The sequence below is a fragment of the Pavona decussata genome, unplaced genomic scaffold (assembly GCF_977016875.1).
Source record: "Pavona decussata unplaced genomic scaffold, jaPavDecu1.1 SCAFFOLD_6, whole genome shotgun sequence".
NCBI classification, from domain to species: Eukaryota; Metazoa; Cnidaria; class Anthozoa; order Scleractinia; family Agariciidae; genus Pavona; species Pavona decussata.
Window position 1 is genome coordinate 5422501 of NW_028145430.1, and position 23211 is coordinate 5445711.

At 38.5% G+C, this 23211-nt stretch overlaps 3 protein-coding genes across 4 annotated transcripts in view; 1 reads left to right on the plus strand and 2 right to left on the minus strand.

Annotated features, from left to right (window-relative positions):
• The window catches only part of LOC146489359 (uncharacterized), a 17990-nt gene extending 12642 nt beyond the window's left edge, over nt 1-5348 (minus strand). For both annotated transcript variants that reach the window (XM_085108376.1, XM_085108366.1), the window contains exons 1-6: nt 5129-5348; nt 4812-4888; nt 3938-4048; nt 2985-3170; nt 2253-2451; nt 261-917 (exon numbers count right to left, since the gene is read on the minus strand). In XM_085108376.1, coding sequence (XP_084964502.1) covers nt 261-917; nt 2253-2451; nt 2985-3170; nt 3938-4048; nt 4812-4888; nt 5129-5246 — 1348 coding nt within the window. In that variant the 5' untranslated portion in view covers nt 5247-5348. The remainder of the gene's footprint in view (nt 1-260; nt 918-2252; nt 2452-2984; nt 3171-3937; nt 4049-4811; nt 4889-5128) is intronic.
• Nucleotides 5349-5421: 73 nt separating this feature from the next.
• Nucleotides 5422-14408, plus strand: LOC146489360 (tubulinyl-Tyr carboxypeptidase 2-like). The gene is made up of 11 exons (XM_085108407.1): nt 5422-5871; nt 6995-7083; nt 7554-7610; nt 8799-8873; nt 10336-10413; nt 10899-10992; nt 11488-11533; nt 11652-11731; nt 12052-12135; nt 12481-12575; nt 13382-14408. The coding sequence occupies exons 1-11, from the start codon at nt 5635-5637 to the stop codon at nt 13437-13439; spliced, it is 993 nt and encodes a 330-aa protein (XP_084964533.1). The 5' UTR covers nt 5422-5634; the 3' UTR covers nt 13440-14408.
• On the minus strand, nt 14300-21544 carry LOC146489361 (uncharacterized). The gene is made up of 5 exons (XM_085108399.1): nt 20745-21544; nt 17679-19012; nt 16865-17074; nt 16130-16422; nt 14300-15655 (listed from the first exon to the last, which is right to left on the minus strand). Exons 1-5 carry the CDS (start codon nt 20965-20967, stop codon nt 14941-14943), a joined length of 2775 nt encoding a protein of 924 aa, XP_084964525.1. The 5' UTR covers nt 20968-21544; the 3' UTR covers nt 14300-14940.
• Between the last annotated feature and the right edge of the window lie 1667 nt (nt 21545-23211).

Genomic DNA, 23211 nt, shown 5'->3' on the forward strand with positions numbered 1-23211 from the left:
ACATCATGACTTATACCCTTATTCCAGTGAGCCCTTCAATTTTGTTACCAAGTGAAAACAGTGTTAAACATGATGAATTGCTACTGCATCAATCTCTTAGTGCATGATTGCTTGATTTTTCTCAAATGATTCAAATTTATTCCAACGAAACTTTGTGACGTAGAATGAGCTAGTCACTATATGTTATGCATTCATTCAGTTACTTATTCATATCCATACACAAATGTAAATGTACAGCTGTGATGTCACCATTTTCTCACCTGCCAAAGCACTCCTTAATTTACCCATCTCCTGTTTAGCCTCTCCTTTGATGTACCTCACTTTCTTCAAACTCTCCATCTCAATCTTCTGCTCTTGTTGAAGACCTTGAGAAATCTGCAGCTCTTCCATTAAATCCATGGTTGAAGCACTCAGCTGCTCAAGTTCAGACTTCACTTCTTCAACACAGCGATGTAACCTCCTTTCCTCTGATTGGGTGTGACTCAGTTGTGCTTTCAGCTCAGCATTTTCTGAAGCTACAACATGAAACTGTTCTTGTAGCATGCTTTGGCTTTCAGAGTCATGGCTCAATGCACTGAGTTCTTTGCTTTGGTCTTCCAGCTGGGCTTGAAGCTTTTCAATCTGTTTCTTCCTTAAATTTAAATTGCTTTCAGAGGCAGACATCACTTCAGCGTGTGTTTTAATTGATTCTTCATGTTTTGCTTGAGCATCATTTAAATCCTTTTCCAAAGCATTGATCATATCTTTCTTTTCCTGAAGCTCAACATTCAAGGCTTTTACTCTGTCCTCCTGAGGTTTCACCTGGCTCTTCAGTTGTTCTATGGTTTTTTCTGCAGCAACCAACTGCTTTTTCAACAAGGTGACATTTTTATCGTTGTAACTATCAGCAATATCAGCATGATTATTGACCTCAGTTTCTGTGAAAGATAAAAATAATTTTTATCTGAAAGAATTATTCTTTCCTTTTAACCCTTCAACACCTAGGGCAAAACAACATTTTGTCCAGATCCAGGGCAACAAATTCAATGTCCATGTATGATATACCATTTTAAAGCTTCTCATGGGTGTATTTCATAACTAATAATTAATAATAAATGAGAAAAGTTATAGCCTTGAGACAAATGGGCTTAAAACGTAAAAAGTTAAAAGTTCAAGAATGTCCAAATCTTTTTGTATATAAATTTAGGTATATCCCTAAACTATAGCTTATTTCGCAGTTCTCAACATGTTCATTAATGTGAGAGATGTCTTAAGATTGGAAAAAGTTGAAATGTTATGGGGGTGGTCAACCATATCACATATGGGAGGGGGTTAAGTTTTCATCCTTTTAATGAGCAGATCTTCACAAGACCATTTTGGTTTCAAAAATTCATCAAAATCCGTCGCAAAATTGACAGAGTTATGGCATTATGTGCCAATTGGCACTCAGATTAAGCATTGTTATTCTGCTATATGTAACAGAAATCCGATGCTATTCCCTATGACCCACTGACTAGATGCCTCCAGGCCCCACAAGCCACTGAAAAAGGTAGCATTGGTTTTCAAATAAACCAAACAAATATTTATTTACTAGCACTTAATCAGGGAGCTCCCATCACATCACTCCTGAGGCATCTATCTTGTGCATCAAGAAAAAAAAGGTAAAAAAGGCAAAGAAATTATGAAAAAGTCCATAACACAGATTAGAAATGACTAGTAAAGTTTAACGGATACAGCAAACTTAGGGTAACGTTGGTCAAAAAGTTTCCATTGCATTCAAGCCACTACATACACATACTTCACATCCCTGAGATGGCATTCTACTTTTAAAATGACAGGGTATTCTCCAGCATCTTGTTTCCCTAATTCACTTATAGCTTTAATTGAAGGGCCTGATGGAAAAGGCCTGTAAGTGATGATTTGGCCCTGGCATCCGAGTTGGTCTAAATTGTTCTAGTTGGCATGCATACAGACTGAAGTTTTGTGTCAAATTTACATCATGATTTACAGCTCCACCCAACAAGCTTATGATTGTAGCCAAAAAACTGAGCCAACTGTTAAGTGATACTTAAAATGATTTCCTTTCTTCTCTGTTTAAAGCTAAACAAAAGTTCTAACATCATGATAACAAGTCTCTTAGTCAAAGTAGAGCCTAGGGAAAAGAAAGCCATCAGATGACACAGGAAAGGACTGGACCAACAAAGGTGATTCAAAAGCACTGTACCAAGCATTCAACTCCCATTCTCTAGTATACACAATCAAATACAACATACCACGTTGTTCCTGCTGAAGCAATCGCTCTTCCAACTCTTCAATTCTCTGTGCATATTCCTCCTTTTCATCCTGCCATTTCTGTAGTTCTTGTTTGTGTTTCTTGTTAAGGGTTGAAATCTTTTGTGAGTAGCTACTCTGCAGTGCTGTAAGTTCGTGCTGGTACTGGTCAATTTCCTTGTGCAGTTTGTCCTGGTTTTCCTGAAAGGAAGAAGTGAGTGAGGAATACAATAAAAATAATTGTTACAACACATGTAAATTCTGTTGCCAGTGAGAGAAAAAAGGATGGAAAAATGAAAGGAAAAGATACATCAATAGCATCAAAAAGAGAGAATGAAACTGCTTCGAAGTTTGAATCATCAAGAAAGAAAAACGCCATACAGTGTAAGATCCCTTGGAAGCTCAGCAAAACTTGTGGCTTCAACAATTTTAATCACAAAAGGAAACTTGACTGCCTGATTTGAAACCCTATGCATTTCCATTCTACTGTACCAAGAAATGGCAATATTGTTTTTGTCGATTGGTGATTAGATGTGAGGGTCTGAACATGCAAATTGCCCAATTAGCAGCCTACTTCAAAAGTTCATTTTAAAGCTTCACCCTTGTATATGGACCATGTTACTTTTGCTCCAGATCGTAGCTAGCACACATTTATTTCCAAAGTGAAACTTTAGAAAACTTGTCAATTTTAGCAGGATGGAAAGAGGATCAGGGTAAAAATGCTTCCAACTCACTGCTCCATGTGCTACAGATTTCCAGTGTTCACATTCAGCTTGAAGCTTTGTTATCTCACTGCGCAGTCTTTTAGTCTCTATGGAATCTTCAATGCTGTCAGTGGAGTCATGCCTCTCCCTTCCTCCAAAACTATGGCCCTCAACCTCATGAAATCTACTAAGCTCTCTGAGCTGAATCAGTTCTCGCTGTTCAATCAAAACAATACCTTTAATTAGTATGTTAACATGTAATTTACCATCATTCCTAAGGTGAATTAAAATTTATAAATCAACAAGGGTGGAAATACAACTGTAACATTATCTTTTAATTAAAACAATTTTGCACTATATTTATGACATTTAATATATGCACAACTGTTGCCACTTTATATGTCATTATGTTACAGTGGAACCTCGATTTAACGAACCTCCATTTAACGAAGTCCTCGATATAAAGAACGATATTCTATGTCCCGGCCAAAGTTACAGTAACATATATGGAATAGAACCTTGATATAACGAACCTTGATATAACGAATTCTTCGATATAACGAACATAATCCGGAATCCCAAATGTAAAATCTACCTCGATATAACGAATTACAATGTCAACACTTTTAAATCGCTACTCTGAAAGTGTCGTTTCTTTGTAAACAAAAGCTGCGCGTCTGCTCAAAAGTGAAAATAATTGTTACTGAGAGCCACTATGCTTAATGAATTGCATCTCAAAACGCAGCACTTCTGGGTGACGAAAATTGTATACCTGTGTATACCTGTGTTACAAATCAATCATTAACTATGACCTCGATATAACGAACATTTTGGTCGTTTCCCCTCAAGTTCGTTATATCGAGGTTTTCAAAAAAACGAACCCGCGATTTAACAAACAAACTTGGCCGGTCCCCAGCGACTTCGTTAAATCGAGGTTTCACTGTATTAAGACAATATTCAAAATCAAACTGTAATATTATTACCTCCTTGTTGTGTAGCTGTGCCCTGTATTCTTTTGATATGTTATTGATTTGAAGTTCAGAGGCCTCTAGTCGCACATGAAGTTCCTCATTATTGTGCTTGACTCTTTCATACTACAAAACAATGGATAATAACTATTGCAGAAAAAAAGGAAAACACACTGCTTCACAGAAAGTTCTCTGACTTTTGTTTAGGATATTGTAGAAGCCTTTTTACTAAAACAAGAAGGACTTAAAGGCTTAAGAAGCATTTAATGTTTGCCCCACTGCTATGCCTGTCAGTTTTCTTCTTTTTTTTTTTTGCCTCCTCCTCCCCCCACCCCCCTGTGAGATGAAGCTAATTGACTTGTTTTAGTCTCTAACCTGGGATCAGCTTCCCCCGCTCCTCCAATATATTCCATCAAGTTTCAAATTTTCAATGATATTAGGACACAACATCTGTAGTCACAATGGTTGTGTGATCCTATTGTGTTTGAAATGTTTGATTCAAGAGACCTTGGCAACTGATTTTTCTAATTTGGCTACCAAGAACCTTCAAAATGTGTTTTGAAGTGTGATGCTTCAACTGTCTTAACAAACCCCACCTGAAACATTTGTTTGTGAACCCAAGAAAACTTGGTGTCAGATGTTAGGGAAACACAAGCATGAGGGTTACTCGACGTCTTTGTTGATGGGTCCTTGATTGGGTAGGGCAAACTCCTTCAAGTTTGACAGGATAATGCAACAATTGTACACTGGAGCAGCTACTGATTTAAATGGCACTCCTCTTATTTGCAACACTTAACGCAATACATTGATCATTGTTTTAAAGCCCTGATTCCATTCTTCTGTCCAACCCCTTGAATCACCAAAACAAACCAGCATACAAAAATCCTACCTCGGCCTTTTGTGTCAGCAGATGTGCCTCAAGTTCATTTATCCGAGCTTGTGCGACTTGAAGCTCTGCTGAAGGGTCTGTTTATGAAATAGACAAATCAAGAGCTCAACAGGGTGAACAAGTCACATAGTAACTGTAATAATCAGCTGGTCTGCTCATGATTTATATAACAGAAATCCTAATTACAGACTAATTGAGTATGTTTATAAACAAAAAGAACATGGGCGTTAATCTCTTTCGTTTTTTGTACAGCTTTTACAAGAATGAATTAAGCTCAAACTTAATAAGGCTAAAACTCTGAGGCTCGCAAATCTTACCAGATACTTCTTCTGCTCCTTCTGTTAAGATTTCACGGGTAAAGGAAGAAATCTGTCCTGTTAAATTAGAAATGCTTGACAAACTGCCTGTTAGATTACTGCTTAGCCATGAAGACATTTTGAGAACAAAATAAAAAGAATAAAATTGGTGCAACAGTCAGTGGATGGGTGATGTGGCACTCTAGTACGCCTTTTCTGATTGGCTACTGGGGTCCGCCATGTTGGCTTGTACTACTGATGAGTCCGCTATAATGCAGCGTACGTCCCCATTTGGGAACGGGCTAGGTTGCATAGCAACCCTAAGAAATGTGTTCGAAAGTTTTGGAAGTAATAATCAGCTGCTCTGGCGATTTGCTCTGGCTTGAACGGAACAAATCAGGAATGTTTCTACTTATCATATTACACTGACTGTCATAAATTTGTCGCTCCAGACAATAAGGACGCAAAGTGATCGCGGGAGATGTTATTTAACACCTAAGTAGTTTCAGTGCCCGCAGTTTACATCCATGGGGGATCATGAATCTCAAACCTTGGCTACATTTGATAACTCATGCAGTCGAGAAGACGAAGAAAACAAGGATCTTCCAAGTGAGGATGAAAGTGGAGTATTGTTTTACGTAAACAAAGATGGCTTCCCTATCAAGAAGAAAACCTGGGAAAGAATGTGGCGCCATGTCGAGAAGATTCATCCCAAACAATCTCAAATAACACAGAGTATCCGGCAGTGTCAGCATCTAGACAAGGTGCGGTGACTAGTGTAATAATAATATTAACTTTATTTGAGTATTTCGGTAATTAGCAAGTAAGAAGTACATTTATAGAATTAACGAAAGCTTGCAGTGGGATTTAATGCACCAATCAATATTAGAACCTTCAACATCCTCCACCCCCACCCCAGGCATAACCATTTCCACGTCTGGGGAGTAGGAACCACCCTTTGGAAGGCCTTGGCTTTCACGTCAAATGGGATTTGGACTTTATCTGGGTGAGGTTAAAGGAATTTGAACCTAAAGTGTTAAGTGGCCACCTTTCTTTTTATCCGGCGGATTACATGTGGTTCCTGATCCATGGACAAGTTCAAAGGGGGGGGGGGGGGGGGGGATGTCACTTTTGTGAGTGATCGCCTCACTTTTTTTTGTAAAGCGAACATGCATGGATTAATCCATGCGATTTGAAGGAAGCCTTCCCTACTTACAAATTTGTATGACCACAAAATCACTACATACATTTATCTTCATCCAGTTGCACATGGGATAAAATATTGTTCAAGTGAAAGTTTACAATAAGATAACTTTTCAGAACAAAGACAATATGACCATTATGTGCACAACACAATAATTGTGTTACTAACTGTTACTATCATTTATTTTCTGTATAAGTGTGAGTAAACCATAGTGTGGTGTCAGGAAATAATTATCCATACTCCCAGTCCACAGAAGGTTTTTTGGTTTGAAACCTGATGCACTGTCATTGAATGACTGTCTACACCCCACCTCACCCCACTGAAAATTCCACTTAAGCTTTGTACAGTTGTACTTTGCTTTAAAAAGTTTATCTTTAGGGACCCCTTCTGGGTGTATGGATATTTTCTGGAAGCACACATTTTAAATTAATTTTTAACCATTCTTCATCCAGCTAGTGATATTTCTGTTTAAGTACATGTATGTCTAATTTATTATTTGTTTGTGGCATGTACACTTGTTCGATAGTATCATTATAGCATTCTTTTATGATGATGTGTGTGTGTGTTTTGGGGTAAAGGGGTGATACACACTGTGGCTGAGGAGGCTTTGTATTTTGTCACTATCCAGTGATTCACAAACAAGAGTATAAATTGTATTGAGATTCTATAAATTGAACTTATAGGTACCATATGTGGCTGCTCCTGTGTTTACACCATTCATGTCAATTGAAGAGAAGCTAGGACTGATACAGAGTTATTTACAGGAACTTCAGTATCCTTGCAATAAATCTGCATTTTCTTTGACTGCATAGTATACATGTATGTAAAAAAGGAATTTAATAAATAAATAAATAAATAAATGGGAATTTATAGTGACTCTTCATCATGTGATTTCTTGTCAAATAATTATTGGAATTCAGACATAAAAATATCCCATTATTAGGTGTAGAGCAAGGATGAGAACTGATGAAAAACTCAACCCACATTTGGCAACATTGCAACAAGTTTTCAAATCAGTGTTTGTGTTGTAGGCAACTTAGTTTAAGTTTAAGTAAACAGTGTTCAGTTTTTTAGAAGAATGGGACTTAAAGTAGACAAACTCTGCGTCACAACAGGATTGAAACTTGTGGCCCCCTTACACAGTCCAATGCTACATGTATACCCAATGTGCTGCAGGTTGACTTGGGCCTGTAATTGCTGGGGCAGTTGTAATAAGGTTCATAATCCTTGACATAATTACAGATATAATCATACAGGCACTCAGTTTTTTGAGATAAAAAAGTGGAGGCCACTTTCAGGGTAATTGAAAAAAATGTAGCAAACATATCAGTAAATAATGAGTTGAGGAAGGTTATAATGCATGGCAAATTTAAAGTCATCTCCTCTCCTATCAGAAGTATCTTTCCTTGCTTGTCTCATAATTATGTGACAAAGATCAATGGTTTATGTGTGACTTATATGTTATTTTGAGGGTAGTATGGAGTATTTTCATGAGTGTTGATTTGGCTTGTTTTTTGTTTTGGCAATAAAAGCTGAAATGGCAATTTTCTTCTTCAAACTGATTCACTAAATTTCCAAGAGCCACAAATTCCCTTTTATAAATTTTGAAATATGTTATTGAAACCAACAAGCTAAAATATGTCATGAAAGATGGTGAACTAGGATTTACACTATATTAATATATGAAGTCTGTAAAACATCATCTGACCCAGCCTGTTATACCCCCCAGGGGGGGTTCTCGGGTATATTAGTGACAGGGACGTGCAAAGACCTTTTTTGGGTTTGACATTCTCGGCTTGGGACTTTTTTTGGGTTTGAAATTTTCTGGTGGACATTTTTTGTTGGCGAGGACTTTTTTTGGAGTTGATGAAAATCGTGCCCTACCATTCTTGATTTTACGCAAAACGATTTCACTAACAAGGTTAAATCATGCAAATAAAATGACAAGACAAAGACAACTGTCGTTAAGTTATAGCGGTTTATTTGTTAACGATCAATCATCTTGTATCAGTTACATATTGTTGATTGTCGAAGATATCGCATTACACCATTATCCAACGTTTTGTACTTTTATTGTTTTTGATGCTTAAAAAATTTGGACTTTTTTTGGGTTACATTTTTGGCTAGTGGACTTTTTTTGGGTTTTCCTTAACGTGACGGGACTTTTTTCGGGTTTCAAAATTTGGCCTCATTCGCACCTCCCCGTAACTAATATACCCGAGTACCCCCCCTGGGTTATACCCCATGCATCCTCACTATACCAGAGCTCTCCTATGTACAATGTATATACTCTCTTCGTGTATTTTGACAAGTGTTTTCATGTCTGACCAAATTTTGCAAATGCCAGTGAGAACTGTGCACCAATAAAAATGATGCAAGAATTCATAATGGAAACCACATTGTTTTGTCAATAAATATATCTAAACAAAAGAATACAATCAACATTCCTTTTTCCCCTGACTTTGAAATGTTTTTTTTTTTAATTAGATTAATGGATACAGCACGTGAGATCATAAAGGAGTCATTGCCCATCAAATGTCTTGAGGCTGTTATTGTTGGATTGTATCCTTTCTTTTTCTTTTATGTGTATTTATTTTATTTATTTGTGTACAAGATATTCAATTACAATAAATGACATTAACATAACTGGGTCAATTGTTAATTTCACCAAGATAAACAGAAGAGAACTTCAAACATTGAGACGTACATGTATTTATTAAATCATAAAAAAACGATGTGACTAATAATGACAACAAGTTAAAAAGCAAGCAAAGAAAAAACAGATAAAAGGTAGCTAAAAGCCACTCTCCTACATTAACAAGTTATTAAACCAGTCTGCTCATTCAGGGGGAAAAAGGGTTTTGCTATAAATACATTTATATGGAATGTATTGAAAGGATACCCATTTACCGTTGAATTTCTTGGTTGTATTCATCTTGAATGCAAAGTTTCTTTCAATTTTATGACATTTTACGAACTAGAGGTTAAAAGGTTAAAAAATTGGAAACATAGGTTAATTCCAATTTATCAAATTTTCATTGGTATCGCTGTTGGTTTCCCACCTTTTTTACCCTTTTTAAGTGGTGAAACTTAGTTTTGAACAAGCTATTGCATGGTAAGCGAGTCTACAACTGTTAATGGAGGCCAAGGCAGTTTATTTGTTAGCCTATATGTGGTGTCCTAAAGGGTTATACAGTTTTTGTGCTCTTTTAGTTTGAAACAGGGTGATGTTCCATAACCCATGTCTCTACTGGGATGCCCTACTGTCCAATCTGTTGTGTAATGTTCCACTATATACCCATTATGTATTGGGTTTTTATGATTTAACTTGGGACTGGGTGTATGCATGGTTCAATGTCCAGTTTGGTCACTTGCTGACTGCGTGAAATTGTTTGTGGTTTCAATACATTCAAAATGTAAAAGATAAGAGAAGTCAGCTGAAGAAAAGAGCTCCAGGATGATAAGTTTTGAGTCTGTGAGTTTACTAAATCATATACAATTTACTAAAAAATAGTCTTTTAAAGTGAACTATGCAGTGACTGGTCAGCTCTGTGTGTCTTTGTTTTCTGTTTGAATGTGTGATGTCTCAAAAACTAGGTAAATAAGTGGTTCGTGGAACCATAAAATGCTTTAGTAAACTCACAGACTCACAAAGAACTTAATATCAGCTTTGAGCTCTCAAATTTAAAACCTTCTTTTTAACAGACTTTTCTTCTTCTTCTTTGATCTTTTTTTTTCTGAGTTTGACCGTGGTTAATACAGGCCACTCAGATCCAAGGGGATCAAGCGGTCTGCACCTTAATAGCAGTGTTAAATGAGCCCTAGCTAAAAAATAAACAATGGTTAGTCAACTGTCAATTAAAACAGCTTTTCTGTTTCTTTTTCATTTCTTATCATCCATGTCATCAACAGATTTTAATTTCTTTTGATAATAACATTAGAGCCTGATAATTTCTAAATGTAATGAAGTCTAACCTTGCACAATACTTTTGCCTTACTGATCCAGCCTTAACTAAAAATGAAGGTATCTGACTTGTGGAATGACTGAGCTGCAGAGATTTACAGTCAGCTTTAAGACACAGTTTAATGGACGCTACTACAGGTATAAGCACATTCAAAAACATGTAGTCAAACCAATAAATGTGGAACCCTGCCTTGTGAGTACCCCATTAATGTGACCTTGTCATTATATATTCAGAGCACAGTTTCTGGGGTCCAAGCAAAAATTCAGTTATTTTCTTATCTGAAGCCCTGTTAATCCCAAACCTCGTAAACAGCACATGACATCAGCAGATTGAGATATTGTAGCATCAGACATGTAATGTGCCTATTTTGTATTGGATGGACACTTTTTCATGCACCGAAGGTGTCTACCTGCTAATACAGGATTCACTGTATCATATTATTTTTTGTGTTTATTGATCCAAACAGGAAATGGTTTAATTTGCTCCCCTAATAAGCATTCATGTTTAAAAAACAATCAACTTTTGTGAAGCAGGCAACTTTGATTACCCTCATTCACTTGACAGTTTCTGACAGAAAAGACTCAGTTCACCTTAGTAACATACTGTTGTATTTGTTTCACAGGCATGTGGTTCTTGGGGTACATCACAATGGGAAATTTGGGACGCTAGGACTTAGCAGGAGAGAGGACTTAATGTTCAAACCACTCAAATTTAAGGTGGGTAGGACTCTGCTGCTGCTGCTGCTGCTGATGGTGATGATGATGATGATAATGATGATGATGATGATGATGATGATGGTGATGGTGAAGATTACTGATTGTGATGCTGACAATCAAAATGGTGGTTGGTGGTGATGGTGCTGATCATGATGATGACGATGTAATGAAGGCAACAACAATGATGGTTTGTTCACAACGATGACAACCATGATGCTACTAGTCCTACTTGTGGTGGCGAAGATGTTGGAAATGGTGACAAGGGTCTGTACTGGCACCAGTGGTGATGATGATGATGATGATGATGACGGTATTGGTGTTAATGATGATGGTAGTGTTGGTGATGATGATTATGGTGTTAGTGATGATGGAGCTGTTGGTGATCATAATATTGCCATAGATAGTTATATAATTTATTGTTAATGTAACAAGTAGTTAGAGAAAGAAGTGGTGATACTGTACCTTAATATTATACCTGTACATTTTTTCCAACAGAGCCTCTGGGACCTACTAGATGATTTCACAGTTTCATACAACAATTGTATGTACAAACACTGCATTGTTATTATTTTCTATGATGCTCCGTCCCTTTCCACACCTGTCACGAGTAGCCTTTTTGTACATGTGTAGATCGACTTAATAACTTTTTCTTTTTTTAGACCATCATACTGTGAAAAAAATCAAATTAAGTTTGCCTGTGGTTCATGATATTCATAGCTGTGAGAGAATTCAGTGGAAGGTAAATATGACAAACTATTAATAATGCTCAAATCTGTCAGTATTACAGCATAGATAAATAAATGTCGATGTTGATTTTAATTTTCTGTCACTTAGTGTTTTTTCTATTGTTTATGCAACAGAGGTGTTTTCTCTTTGGTTGTGCTGCAAAACAGGAGAATTCAATAGGATTAAGAATACCGTAATTTGTTATGGTATTTTTCACGTGTAAATCAGTCTTAGTAAAAGGTTGGTTATGTGACATGAATCAGAGGTTCTAGGAATAAAGTATAGCTGGCCTCATCCAAATGCTAAACAAATGTTGCTGTATTTTGCTTGTAGTATTTGATGCTAAGTCCCCTGAAGACTTGCCAAGTTGACATGAAAAAGCTACTGGACAGGTTCACAAGAGAGATCAGAGTTGCAGTAAGATGATATAAAGATTTTCTGTATATATGCAAAACATTCTTCAGACTCTGTGTTGGTCACTGCGTTTGTCTTCATTAAAACTGAGATAGGAACCGTGTTGGATCAGCCTCATAGCTATCAAACAGATTGGTCATTGTGACTCCTAAATACAGTAATCATCACTTTAATTCTTACTAACTCGTGTAAGTAAACACGAGGATAAGCTTCAGACGGAAGAGGAAAATCACTTTTGTGTGATCATGTTTGAGAAGGTTGTTAGAAAGAACCTCGGATTAAACAAAATATCATGCAAATGTGTAATGATGTTCGTTTGTAATAAGCGAAACATGTTTTATTTTATAGTTTCACCCTTATCAAATCAGCTCACCGAGAAAGCCAGATAACCCAAGTAGTGTGACAACTCAGGATAAAGCAAAACCTCCAACACAACTTTCACCGTAAGTTCATTATTTATTCCACTTTGCCACTGAAAGAAAGGTCTCGTCTTAAACGGCTCAGGTGCTAAGTACGCTCCTTATCCTTATCCTAAATCCACACCCTACGAACTTTTGACAAACTTGGCCTTTGTTAAGGTGTCATGGTTCTCCGTAAAATGGATTTCTCATGTCAGGCTAAAACAGCTCGAAACTCATATTCCCTTGGGCGGCACTTACTGGGCGGGACTCCCTCCGAGTGAGCAATGCAGGGGTGCGTGAGAGAGAAAGGGGGCTTCTCGGCGGCACGAAATTTGGTCGTGCTCTCAATGACAGATGGGGCCAAACGAGAGAGGGGCTCCCCTGCCTCATTGAGTGAGCACCTGTGTGTGTTTGTGGGAAATGTGAAAAAAGCAATGCTTGTGTACACCAGGCCCCAGGTTTTTAAGGCTGTATAACGTTATCCAGTACATAAATCCCTATCAAGCCAATACACTGAGAATTTACCGAGATATTTTATCTGCTGAATAAGGATTCATCTAGACAGCGAGCAGTCTCTCTTTTGCTCGAAAATTCGCAGGGAAGAATGGAAAAAACTGAGCGAGCCCGATATTCGAGTGGCTCGACTCGCGCTTCGAATTTCGTGCTCCTCAGTTTTTTGCGTTCCTCCCGCGCATTTTCGAGCAAAAGAGAGACTGCTCGCAGTGTAGAATTCATCCCATCCAAGGTATAATATACACTCTTTCAACAACCGCCACAGTACGCTTTGTAGGTATGTATCAGAGGCAAGGGTTGAATTTTCATCTTATCATCATGATTTTCTCTAACAGGCGGAAGGATGGGTCCAAACAAAACAGCCCTACAAAAACTTATCACGTAAGAGTGTGACGACAGGGATATCAGCGAGCATGTTGCTACATGTCACGCACAATCTTCTGCAGAGCACAGATCAGAGGGCTACATCATCTGTGATATAACTTACATGTCTGCCAACAGAGGAGTAGAAGAAGATGACAGGTCACCATTGATCTGTGGTGTACATGAACATGTTTGCCAACAGGAGAGCAGTCACTTAAAACACTAAGATGGGAAGTCTGCATTGATGTGCAATGTGAAATGTCTGCCGACAGTGCTTACATGTATCACCAAGAAAAGACTGAGGTCTCTAAACATCTTTGGCGTTAGAGTTACAGCACTAATATAAGAGGTGACTGCATTCAGTTCATATGTGATGTTTGTCGTCAGGAGAGCAATGATGAAGGTCTCTACTGCCCACAATAGAGCGTTACTTACATTACTAACATTTGAGGACTCATTTAATCCGTGATGTTACATATCTGCGACAGGAAAACAGAACTTTGAGGACACCATTGGTCTGTGATAAAATCCGGCCTTATTTAGCGATCAGAGCCCGGTTGTTCGAAAGCCGATTAACGCTAATCCTCGATTAAAATTAAACCGAGGTTTCCATCTCGCTCATTAACATTGTTTTTAAAAGCTAAGTTTAAGCTAATGGTGAAGAATAGTGGAAGACTTTATTGTTTAGTATACTCTCTTGTTTAGTAATTAAACTCGAACCAAAGTTCACGTTAACCCAGGATTAGCTTAATCGGTCTTTGAGCAACTGGGCCCTGGTTTAGTAACAACGTGACCAGATCCCTTTTAGAAAGGAACAAAATTACAGCAGGTTTTATACCGAGAGACGCACAACAACAGGAAACCACGGAAAAATCATGTAGTATACAAAATAATTTAATTAAGGAAGACCAAACCTTTATTTCTAATATTATTTTCACATACAGCCAATATCTTAACGAAACAATATTTCACAATTTAAATAAACACACTAAACATTCACTCGTGTGCTGTTTTACACTTGTTATTCATCGTTTCCTTTATCCAGTTAGAGAAATTATAACAGAATGCATTTCGTCCAAGTTTGCAGGGTCATGTGGTAGTTCTCACACTATAGGTTCGACTGATACCCTTTAAGACAACAATATAACAAACAAAAACAATGGCTTCAGCACCGGAAATAATGGAACTGCTTCACTCGAGTCCAATCAGATAAGCAGTTCTCGAGGAGCAGCTACAGAGCTGAGTTTCCATCTCATCCAATGCCTCGATTTACAATCACACAATTTTTCCCACACAAGTAGACTCAAATTTAAAACAAAAAAGACATTTCCAGTTTTCTTCAGCAGAATACGCCATCGTTCTCTTTTTAATTCAATCGAACACACTAATAGTTTATCTGAGGTTGTTTCCTAAGCAAACCCGTTAAAGAACTGTACATTATTTTACACACTCAATCACATTTGAATTATTTACAGTAATACAGCTTTTAGCATTTTCCTCAACTTTGATCATCAGTTTGCTTCTCCTTTCGTTAAGCCTCTTCGGCCGGAGAAGGAATTGTAACTGCTATTCTCTCCATTTCCACGGGCGATGCAGCCTCGTTTAGAGGAGGAGACTGATTCGATGATTCGTCAGGAGCCTGAGGGGAACTGAGTTTACGCTGAGATCTATGACCCACCGAGGGAGTGACAGGGGCACTTAGCGGTCGCTCGCTGAACTCGGCAATATACTCTGGGGGAGGGGAGGGTTCTCGAGTATTCGATTGCCCAATGGATGGTAGCTTTGGTTTCATGTAACGCTTTAGATTGTTGTCACGCGGTACTATAAAGTCCCTGCGAGGTAACGCCACCGAGGCGTCACTGTCCTCACGTATAACAACATATTGGTTGAGATGAGATCCTGCTGTCTTGAACGAGCGTCTAAATGGATGCATGATGGTATGTGAGCCTCCGCAGTATCTTTGGGACGGAGGAAGCTCTATCAGATCCACCAATCCAGTCATAGCCACAACCTCATTCTTGAGCTTTTGTGCCTGGTATCCAAGGTCAGCTCCTATCACTGGTGGCTTCTTAGCTACGTTCATCTTCTGATGCTGTCGGATGTGCTCAAGTTCAAAAGTCGTGTAAGGCTTCGATGACTTCTGACCCGGCAAACCTTGTATCTTAGGCATGTTGGGCCCAATCCCTCCCGGTTGAACCTCCAAGGGACGGTCACACGAAATACAATGAACTTTCTCTGTTCGGTTCCTGCAATGGAAACAAAACAGCGTTAATTACATCAAAGGAAAAGCCTGAAAAGCGGTGAAGTTTTCAATTATTATTATTATTATCATCATCATCATCATCATCATCATCATCATCATCATCATTATTATTATTATTATTATTATGATTATTATTATCAAACTGTATCTAGTAGATTTTATTCTTGTAAATAATAAAGTTATCATCATCATCATCATCATCATCATCATCATCATCATCATCGTCATTATCATTATTATTATTATTATTATTATTATTATTATTATTATTATTATTATTATTATTATTATTATTATTATTATTATTATTATTATAGAAAGCTATCCGATAAAACGCTGGTTGAATCATTAGCAGAAAGGTACAGAATCGTTAAAAAAAAGCTCAATTCTGACCGCTATTTTTCACAAAAGTACAATCGAAGAAGGTGCGATTTTGCAGTCATGTCAGTTTTGTCACCTTCTAAATCCAGCGGGTTCTCCATCTTCAGGTTTCTCCTTAACAGTTGCTCGTACCACCTGCACCTCCCTAATGCGTGATTCCAGCTGATCTCGGAGTGAATCTAGTTCCCGTCTATCCAGCTTGAGGTGTAGTTTGCTCTGTAACTCATGTAGTGTTTCCTTCAGTGCGTCTTCAATGCTCATTTGACTTTCCATTTTCTCCAGTGCATCGCTGAGCCCACGATCCAGTAGGTTGAAACTTTCGTCAAACTGATTCACGCTTACTTTCGACTCCAGGTCTCCCTTATCAGCCTGCAATAAACGAACAAAATGGATTTATTGCACGAGGCAATTAATAATTGTTAAGCGATGTGTGTGCGTATGCGTGTATTTTTGTTGTTGCTGTTTTAGTTTTTTTTTTGTTTGTTTTTTGTTCGTTTGTTTGGTTTTTGCTTTGCTTTGTTCTGTTTGTTGCTGTTGTTGTTATTTTTTTGGAAACGCTAATTCTACAGTCATGTATTTCTGACATCCGCAGTTTAGAATAGTTGCACATGATGAAGGTAGAATTATCGAAAAGATGTGTTACAGCTAAAAACTGAGTTCTCCAGCGAGCGGGAGAGCCTGTCTGAAGGGAGCTTCTGAATCAAACTTTGGTTGGGATACCGGAGAGCTGCAAATCTTAGAACGCAGAAGCCGCCAAAACAAACTCGTATCGACAAAGGCAGTTAACCCTAAAAGAAATTTCATGGTTTACCTTAATGCCGATTTCTTGATTGACGTGCTCCTTGTCAGCCTTATTCTGCTCCAGTCTATCCACCGAGCCGTACAGTTCTTCCAGGCTCTTCTCGCGCCTGTTGTACTCATTCACGAGTTCTGCGGTGGTCTGGACCAGCTTTTCATGTTTAGCTTGGAGTTCAAGGACCATACTATGTACGTGATGTACAGCGTTGAAGCCTTCAGCATCCTACAAGTGAGAAAAAAGATGCAGGGAAAAGAAAGGAAAATTATTCTAGTAGTTGGTTATATCGACATTAACTACTGTCAAAAAAATCGTGACTACTTTGGAAACATACGATGAGAAAAAAAATCGTTTCTTTTACAATTAAATATTAAAAGAACAATGCTTGTCTTATTATAATATATATTCACTACTAAAATGTATATTCAGCAACTTCTAGAGGAAAGAGGGACCATCAAAGATCAAAGCTTTATTCTGAACCTCGGGGGACACCTTCTTCTGGACGTCCACAGTTGATAGAGTGAAATAAGTTCAGAGTAAAATAATAGTCAAACGTCAATTATGGTTTAATATATAGTTACTAAAGCGAATCTCGTTAATTTATAAATGATAAATGATAACTCGTCTTCCAGCTCCCGTTTAAAGTTGCCATGGACGCAAACGCGGCGTGCCAATGCGAATTAAAAACACCCTCCAGAAAGGCATATTTCTTTATGTTGAAATTGAATGGTGATTTATTAATTTAATCCTGGAAGAAAGATCTAAGCAAAAAATTTCTTTGACACATCACATATTTCAAATATACATTATTATTTTAAACACAACTAACCTGAGCTTTTCTCGCCGAGCGGAAAGCGGCCAAATCCTTGGCGATCAAATCAATGGCTCTTTTGTTCTTTTCCATTTCTTTTTTAAACTCTTCCTGCGACTGTGTAAAGCTTTTTCTCATGTTATTCATCTGCTCGATGCTGAGCCGCAAGGCATACGCTTGAGCTTCAGGATCATCCGTGTTTTCTAGTGCTGCCTCAATCTCTTCCATGATCATTTCTTCCATGGCCTCTCTCTCTTCCTCTGAGTCAAGTGACTCGTCATCGGAGCCCGATTCCTCGCCTTTCTTCTTGTCTGCCTTTTCTTTCTCATCCTCTTTACCCTTTTCCTTTTCTTTATCTTTCTTTTCCTTTTTGCTCTCTTGGACTGCTTCACGCGCTTCTATCTCTTCTATTGTGACACCTTCTTCGCGCGCTTTCTTGCGTAATTTTAAATCTTCTAGCGTTGTACGCTTTCGCAATGGTGCTTTTTCTCCCTGGCTTGGTGGTCTTTCTCCTTTCATTGGTAGGCCTATCTTGCGTTTTTCGTCTTTTCGTGAAGGAAGGCGGCCAGGTTGCAGCTTAGGCATATCCTGCGAGTTCCTTTCAACAGGTGGTGGGATAACCTGAGGGATCACGTTCATGGGCTGACCATTAGCCATTTGGGCTTGCTGCGAGCCTTCAGTGATGATCCCCTCCTTAGGCACGTCCTGGGCCCCTTTCGTCTTGGACCCTTTCTTCTTCTTCTCTTTTTTGGCGGCCTCACCCTCGGGCACGAGTTCGACTTTGTTGAGTTGTTGTTGAACCTGATCAAGTTGTGCTTTTAGCATTCCTCCCACCTCATCACCAAAGTCTACCTGGTTCACCATGGAGTCGATAATATTCCTCAGTCCCTTGATCCCAGTCTCAGCTGCCTCCAACCTGCGGTTAATGTTAATCAGTTCTGGGGCCTCAGATAGGGAGTCCATTGTCATTTTTCTCTCCCTTTTTTTGTCATCTTTTTTACCGTATACCGACTCAGATCCATATGAGCCACTTCTATCTTTATCTCGCTTCTTCTTTTTATCATCTTTGTCGTCGCCATCTTTCTCGTGTTTGGAGGTTTTTCTATCTTTTTCTCTGGAGCTGTCCTTGTCGGATTTGTGTCTTGATTTCTCTTTGTCCTTCCGTTTCTTTTTTTCTTCTCCTTCCTTCTCATTTCCTTCATTGTCGTTGAGTTCTGAGTGTCGTTTTTTTGGTTTGGGAGGTTTTTGTACCATTACTGTCACCGTCTTCTCCTGTCCATCTTCATCTATGATGGTTTGCGTCACTTCTTCCTCACTCACGTGACCATCCTCCACAGAATCGGACTCGCTTTCTGGGAAGAGAGAAATTTTATGTACATTATTAGCCTAAAAGTATTACCGCAGTGAACGTCTCCTTTGTAATGGGCGTTCAGGCCATTTGGTTGTTTTACTTCTCTGATGAACATTAAACAAAGAGTCCATCAAGGTAATCAAGATAATCTTTCGGCATTAACGAAGCCCTATCAGGGAACATTTCCTTCGTAGATGGGGAAATAGCTGCGGTGTTCTTCTCGTGAGTTCATGTTGCCATAAACTGAAGAGTGGGATTAGTGTACGTCAAGATAGATACATGGAAAAGTTCACTTTGCATGCTTTGAAATTTACAGATGATGTCTAATCTCTTCCATAACATCATGAAATCAACATTCAACGATTGTCCATACTTCTTACTAACCGAGTTCGAGGGCGGCACTTAAAGTTAAGACGAACCCGACCGCCGACCGGGAAAACGAGGTTAGTAAGATATTTGTTATATCTCTGAGGATAATCAGGCGCGTAGGAAAGGGAACAAATTTTAAATTTGCGGGCTGTACGGTGAAGTACGGCCCGCACAATTGACCAGTGACACCGCACGTACTAAATGAGAGATACAATAAAAACTATAATAGCAATGTGAAATGTGAGCTATATGTAATGGTTCCACAGTCGATGTGATAAACTGGTAACAGAAGAGAAAAACTGAATCAAAACACAAATCTATAACTTAGGTGATATGCTACGGGCACAAATTCACCGCGACGAAACCACGACTCTGTCAGGCTTTTTCATAAAAAAAAAATCCGGATTACGTAATAACCTTTTACTGAATGACTGACTCAGAACACAACACAGCATTGTTCGAAAACAGGATCAAGATTATTTCTACGTCACGTGCATGTAAATATTTGAAGCAAACTGAAGCAAGTTGTTTTCTTGATAACAAATTACATGTATTATATGATAAGTTCACCGTACTGAGAACGCGTATTCTTTATTCTGGGGGTCGTGATTCTAGCAGAAGCGATTTCATAGTCATAGTGACTTTGCTCATGAACATGATCTTTTTATTTCGTTTACAAGGGTTCTACTTTCAAGCGATATCTTTTGCTCTGTGTAGGTGGTATTTGTGTGGTGGACAAGGCAAAGAATTTGATTAAGTTAGTTTTCCATTTACTGGATGTTAGTTATAAAACTGCCACTTCTTAAGTTTTTACGACGTTTAAAACAAAGACAATTTGAATTTATTCGATTGTGTCACTGAAAATATTCTATTGACCAGGAAAACAATTAACGCGCCCTAAACACCCACACCAAGAGAAAATCAAAGCAAAAAAGCGTTTACATTTGACATCACTTATTCCATCGTATTTATAAGCTCGAAGTACTGACGAGTTTATTTATTCTTCAAAACAAACAAGTAATCAAACTTTTAAATAGTGTACTCAACAAACTTTGAATACAAACAAAAGAACGAAGACTTCAACATAATAGACAAAAAGCAATGAAACCCCGAGTACACGATCACGGAGGGTATGCTGTTTTTAAATCAAACCAGGGTTTCCTGTCAGAAAGATGAGTTGGCAATATTTTATGCCAGGATTATAAAGAACGAATTTGTTTCCTAGCATTTAGCACCGGCTGGTGAAATCTTCGATAATAGGACATCGGTTTGCATGGATTAATGCGCAAAGGAGTTTGGATTCGTTCACTCAAACTTGCAGGAGGTGGGTATGTCTATAAACACAAGTAATTGAGATCACCAACCTTCGTCTTCTTCACTATCCGAGTCTTCACTACCACTGCTGGACGCTCCAGATGAAGATCTTAGCGATTGTGGCGCTTGGATCTCCGCTTGCTGCGCCTCAACTTCGCCGATGCCGAAATGTTCAACAATGGTATGCAGTAGATTCCTCAAATGGAAGAAATTCACAGGTCCGATTTGTGGACTAATGGCCAAATCAAGCAAGTCCGTCAGACCCACTGTCATTTTCAGTAAACTGATATTAAAGCACGAGGTAGCTCATGTACGCGAACCGCCAGAGACCTAACTAAATGTGCAAACAAATGAACTTGGATAGCACCAGGCAACATGAGATCCCAAGAGACTCACCTATTATATACTTTGTACAATAATCTAAGCACATTCAAACAATATGACGCAACTAATTCACAAGTAAACTCTTATAATGCCACTTTAGACGAGTTGCTATGGAAATGCCGCGTGGGAAGCAATCATCAAATCGATTAATCTTTTCGTATATTTTTCAATGGAAATTGGGTGATTACTTAACCAACTCTCACCGACAACAAAGGAGTTCATGTCAATTTTTACACTGCAAAGAAGTGATCAATTTACCAGTTGTGACAACATTCACACAAGTCGTCCTAAATGACAGGTTTCGAGAGAGAAACTCTGAATTCCTTTTACTTGACATCGCAGCTGTTAGCTTTCTTTATCCTTAAATGTTTTCTCTCAAAGGTTACCAAATGGGAACAAATGAAACCGGAAAAAAAATATTGAGAGAGATGAAATCTTCAGCGTGTCACGAGTGTGCAACAACAACAAAGACATTTGTACCCTCAACGGCAATCGATCCCACGACCGGCTTCTGTACACACTGGGTTGGTCATTTCAACCACAACAAGAGATTTAAACAGACAGCTCATTTCTCGCAGTAAAGGTCTTCGCCAAAATCTTAAACGACTAGACCACGAGACCTACAATGAACAATATCAGCGAAACATCCGTCAGTCAGTCAGTTAAATGCGCGTTCTGATTAATTGAAAGACTAACTGTAGAAACACGATAAATACCACGTAGGCCACTGATTTTCTAAAGAAAGTAGCCGTCTCCGCTTCTGGTGGATCTGCAAGTTTGGAAGAGCTCCAAATAGCGGTGGAAACACTCGAATTACAATGCTCGTGTTAATACAACAATCTTTTGCTCACTCAAACTTCTACTCGTATATAGAAAAAATCAGTGTAAAATCTTTCCAACTTCAGTTTAAGTTGGCTATATTTGCATTGTGAAAAAATATGGGTTGCCTTTTAAAAAGAACACAGTCCCTAGACTGATCTTTTGTTTTCGAAAGATTTGATTTATGACGTGCGCCCCGGCCGAAAAGCCCCGCAAGTGGATTAATGTTTATCAATCAGTCTTTCAAGTGGTGCAGCTTGTATAGGTACCTGGATGTGCTGGTCCCACGAGGCTGTATAGCCTACTGAGTTCCATATTTATTCTTATTTCTGCTTTTCTTAATACAAAATTGTTTTAAAAAGATATATTAAGCACAAGCGAATCTTCTTTTCTTTCGTAGTTATCCGGCTATACCGCAGCCGGAGTCAGATAAAGCATGCACTCAGTCAAGTTACACACCCCGAACCAGTTTGTTGTATAGTCAGTCTGCACTATAGAAAATGTGGAAACTGATAATGATAACCCTCAAAATTAAACAAATTGAAAAAATTAGACAAACAAATGTAGATGGTGGACTCCGGCCTTACTGTAACTGGTTACCCCTGAAGTTACTCAGTTGCCTCAAAAAAAACTGTCTGTCTTTCACTTTAAAACCTAGCCAGCTGTGATGCACAGTTCACTGAACAGTGCTCACAAATGTTAACGGTGATGTCCAGACTTTCTGGGCTCGCGCTCGATGTTTTCTTCGTTTTTCAAAATGTTCCAGGCCAGCGCGCCTATTCGTTTCAACAGCTTGAAGCTAGCGCTTCCAAATTTTACTCCGATTTCTCGATCGAACCCTTGATAACTCGAAACTTTCACGAGCTCGACCAATTATTGGCTTTCTTGGGTGCAACTGACCCTTGATAACTGAAACTGCATTGAAGATTGAGAAATCACTCAGGCCTCTCTTCAGTCAAAACGGATACTACTTTTTTTGCCCGCTCGGCGTATTCAGCTCGGCGAAAAGATTTTCCATAAAATTTTGCTAGTTGCTAGCTTCAAACCTCGCTTCTAGGTCAACAGCTCAATTTCCCTAGCGGCTTCGCCGGTCACAAATTTGTATTTATCAATTTGATCTTAAAAAAAAAAAAAAAAAACGAAGAAGAAGAAGAAGACTGAGAAGGCCAACTACCGTGTAGCATGAAAATTTTGCGGGTTCTAATTTTTGCAGATTTTGTGGATTGACTTCGATCCGCAAAAATTAGTTCCCACAGAAAAAAACACCCGCAAAATAAAACGCCGCAAAAATTAACTCCCTTCAGTCAAATTTCA

Bases quoted from the DNA above. Each gene is read 5' to 3' on its own strand.
- LOC146489360 (XM_085108407.1), top strand. From the start codon at position 5,635: ATGGGGGATCATGAATCTCAAACCTTGGCTACATTTGATAACTCATGC. The intron at 5,872-6,994 runs GTGCGGTGACTA...TTGAACTTATAG, and splicing joins AGTGTCAGCATCTAGACAAG to GTACCATATGTGGCTGCTCC. The intron at 10,414-10,898 runs GTATAAGCACAT...TTTGTTTCACAG, and splicing joins TTTAATGGACGCTACTACAG to GCATGTGGTTCTTGGGGTAC.
- LOC146489361 (XM_085108399.1), bottom strand. From the start codon at position 20,967: ATGACAGTGGGTCTGACGGACTTGCTTGATTTGGCCATTAGTCCACAA. The intron at 19,013-20,744 runs GTTGGTGATCTC...CTCTCTTCCCAG, and splicing joins GGATAGTGAAGAAGACGAAG to AAAGCGAGTCCGATTCTGTG. The intron at 17,075-17,678 runs GTTAGTTGTGTT...TCTCACTTGTAG, and splicing joins GCTCGGCGAGAAAAGCTCAG to GATGCTGAAGGCTTCAACGC.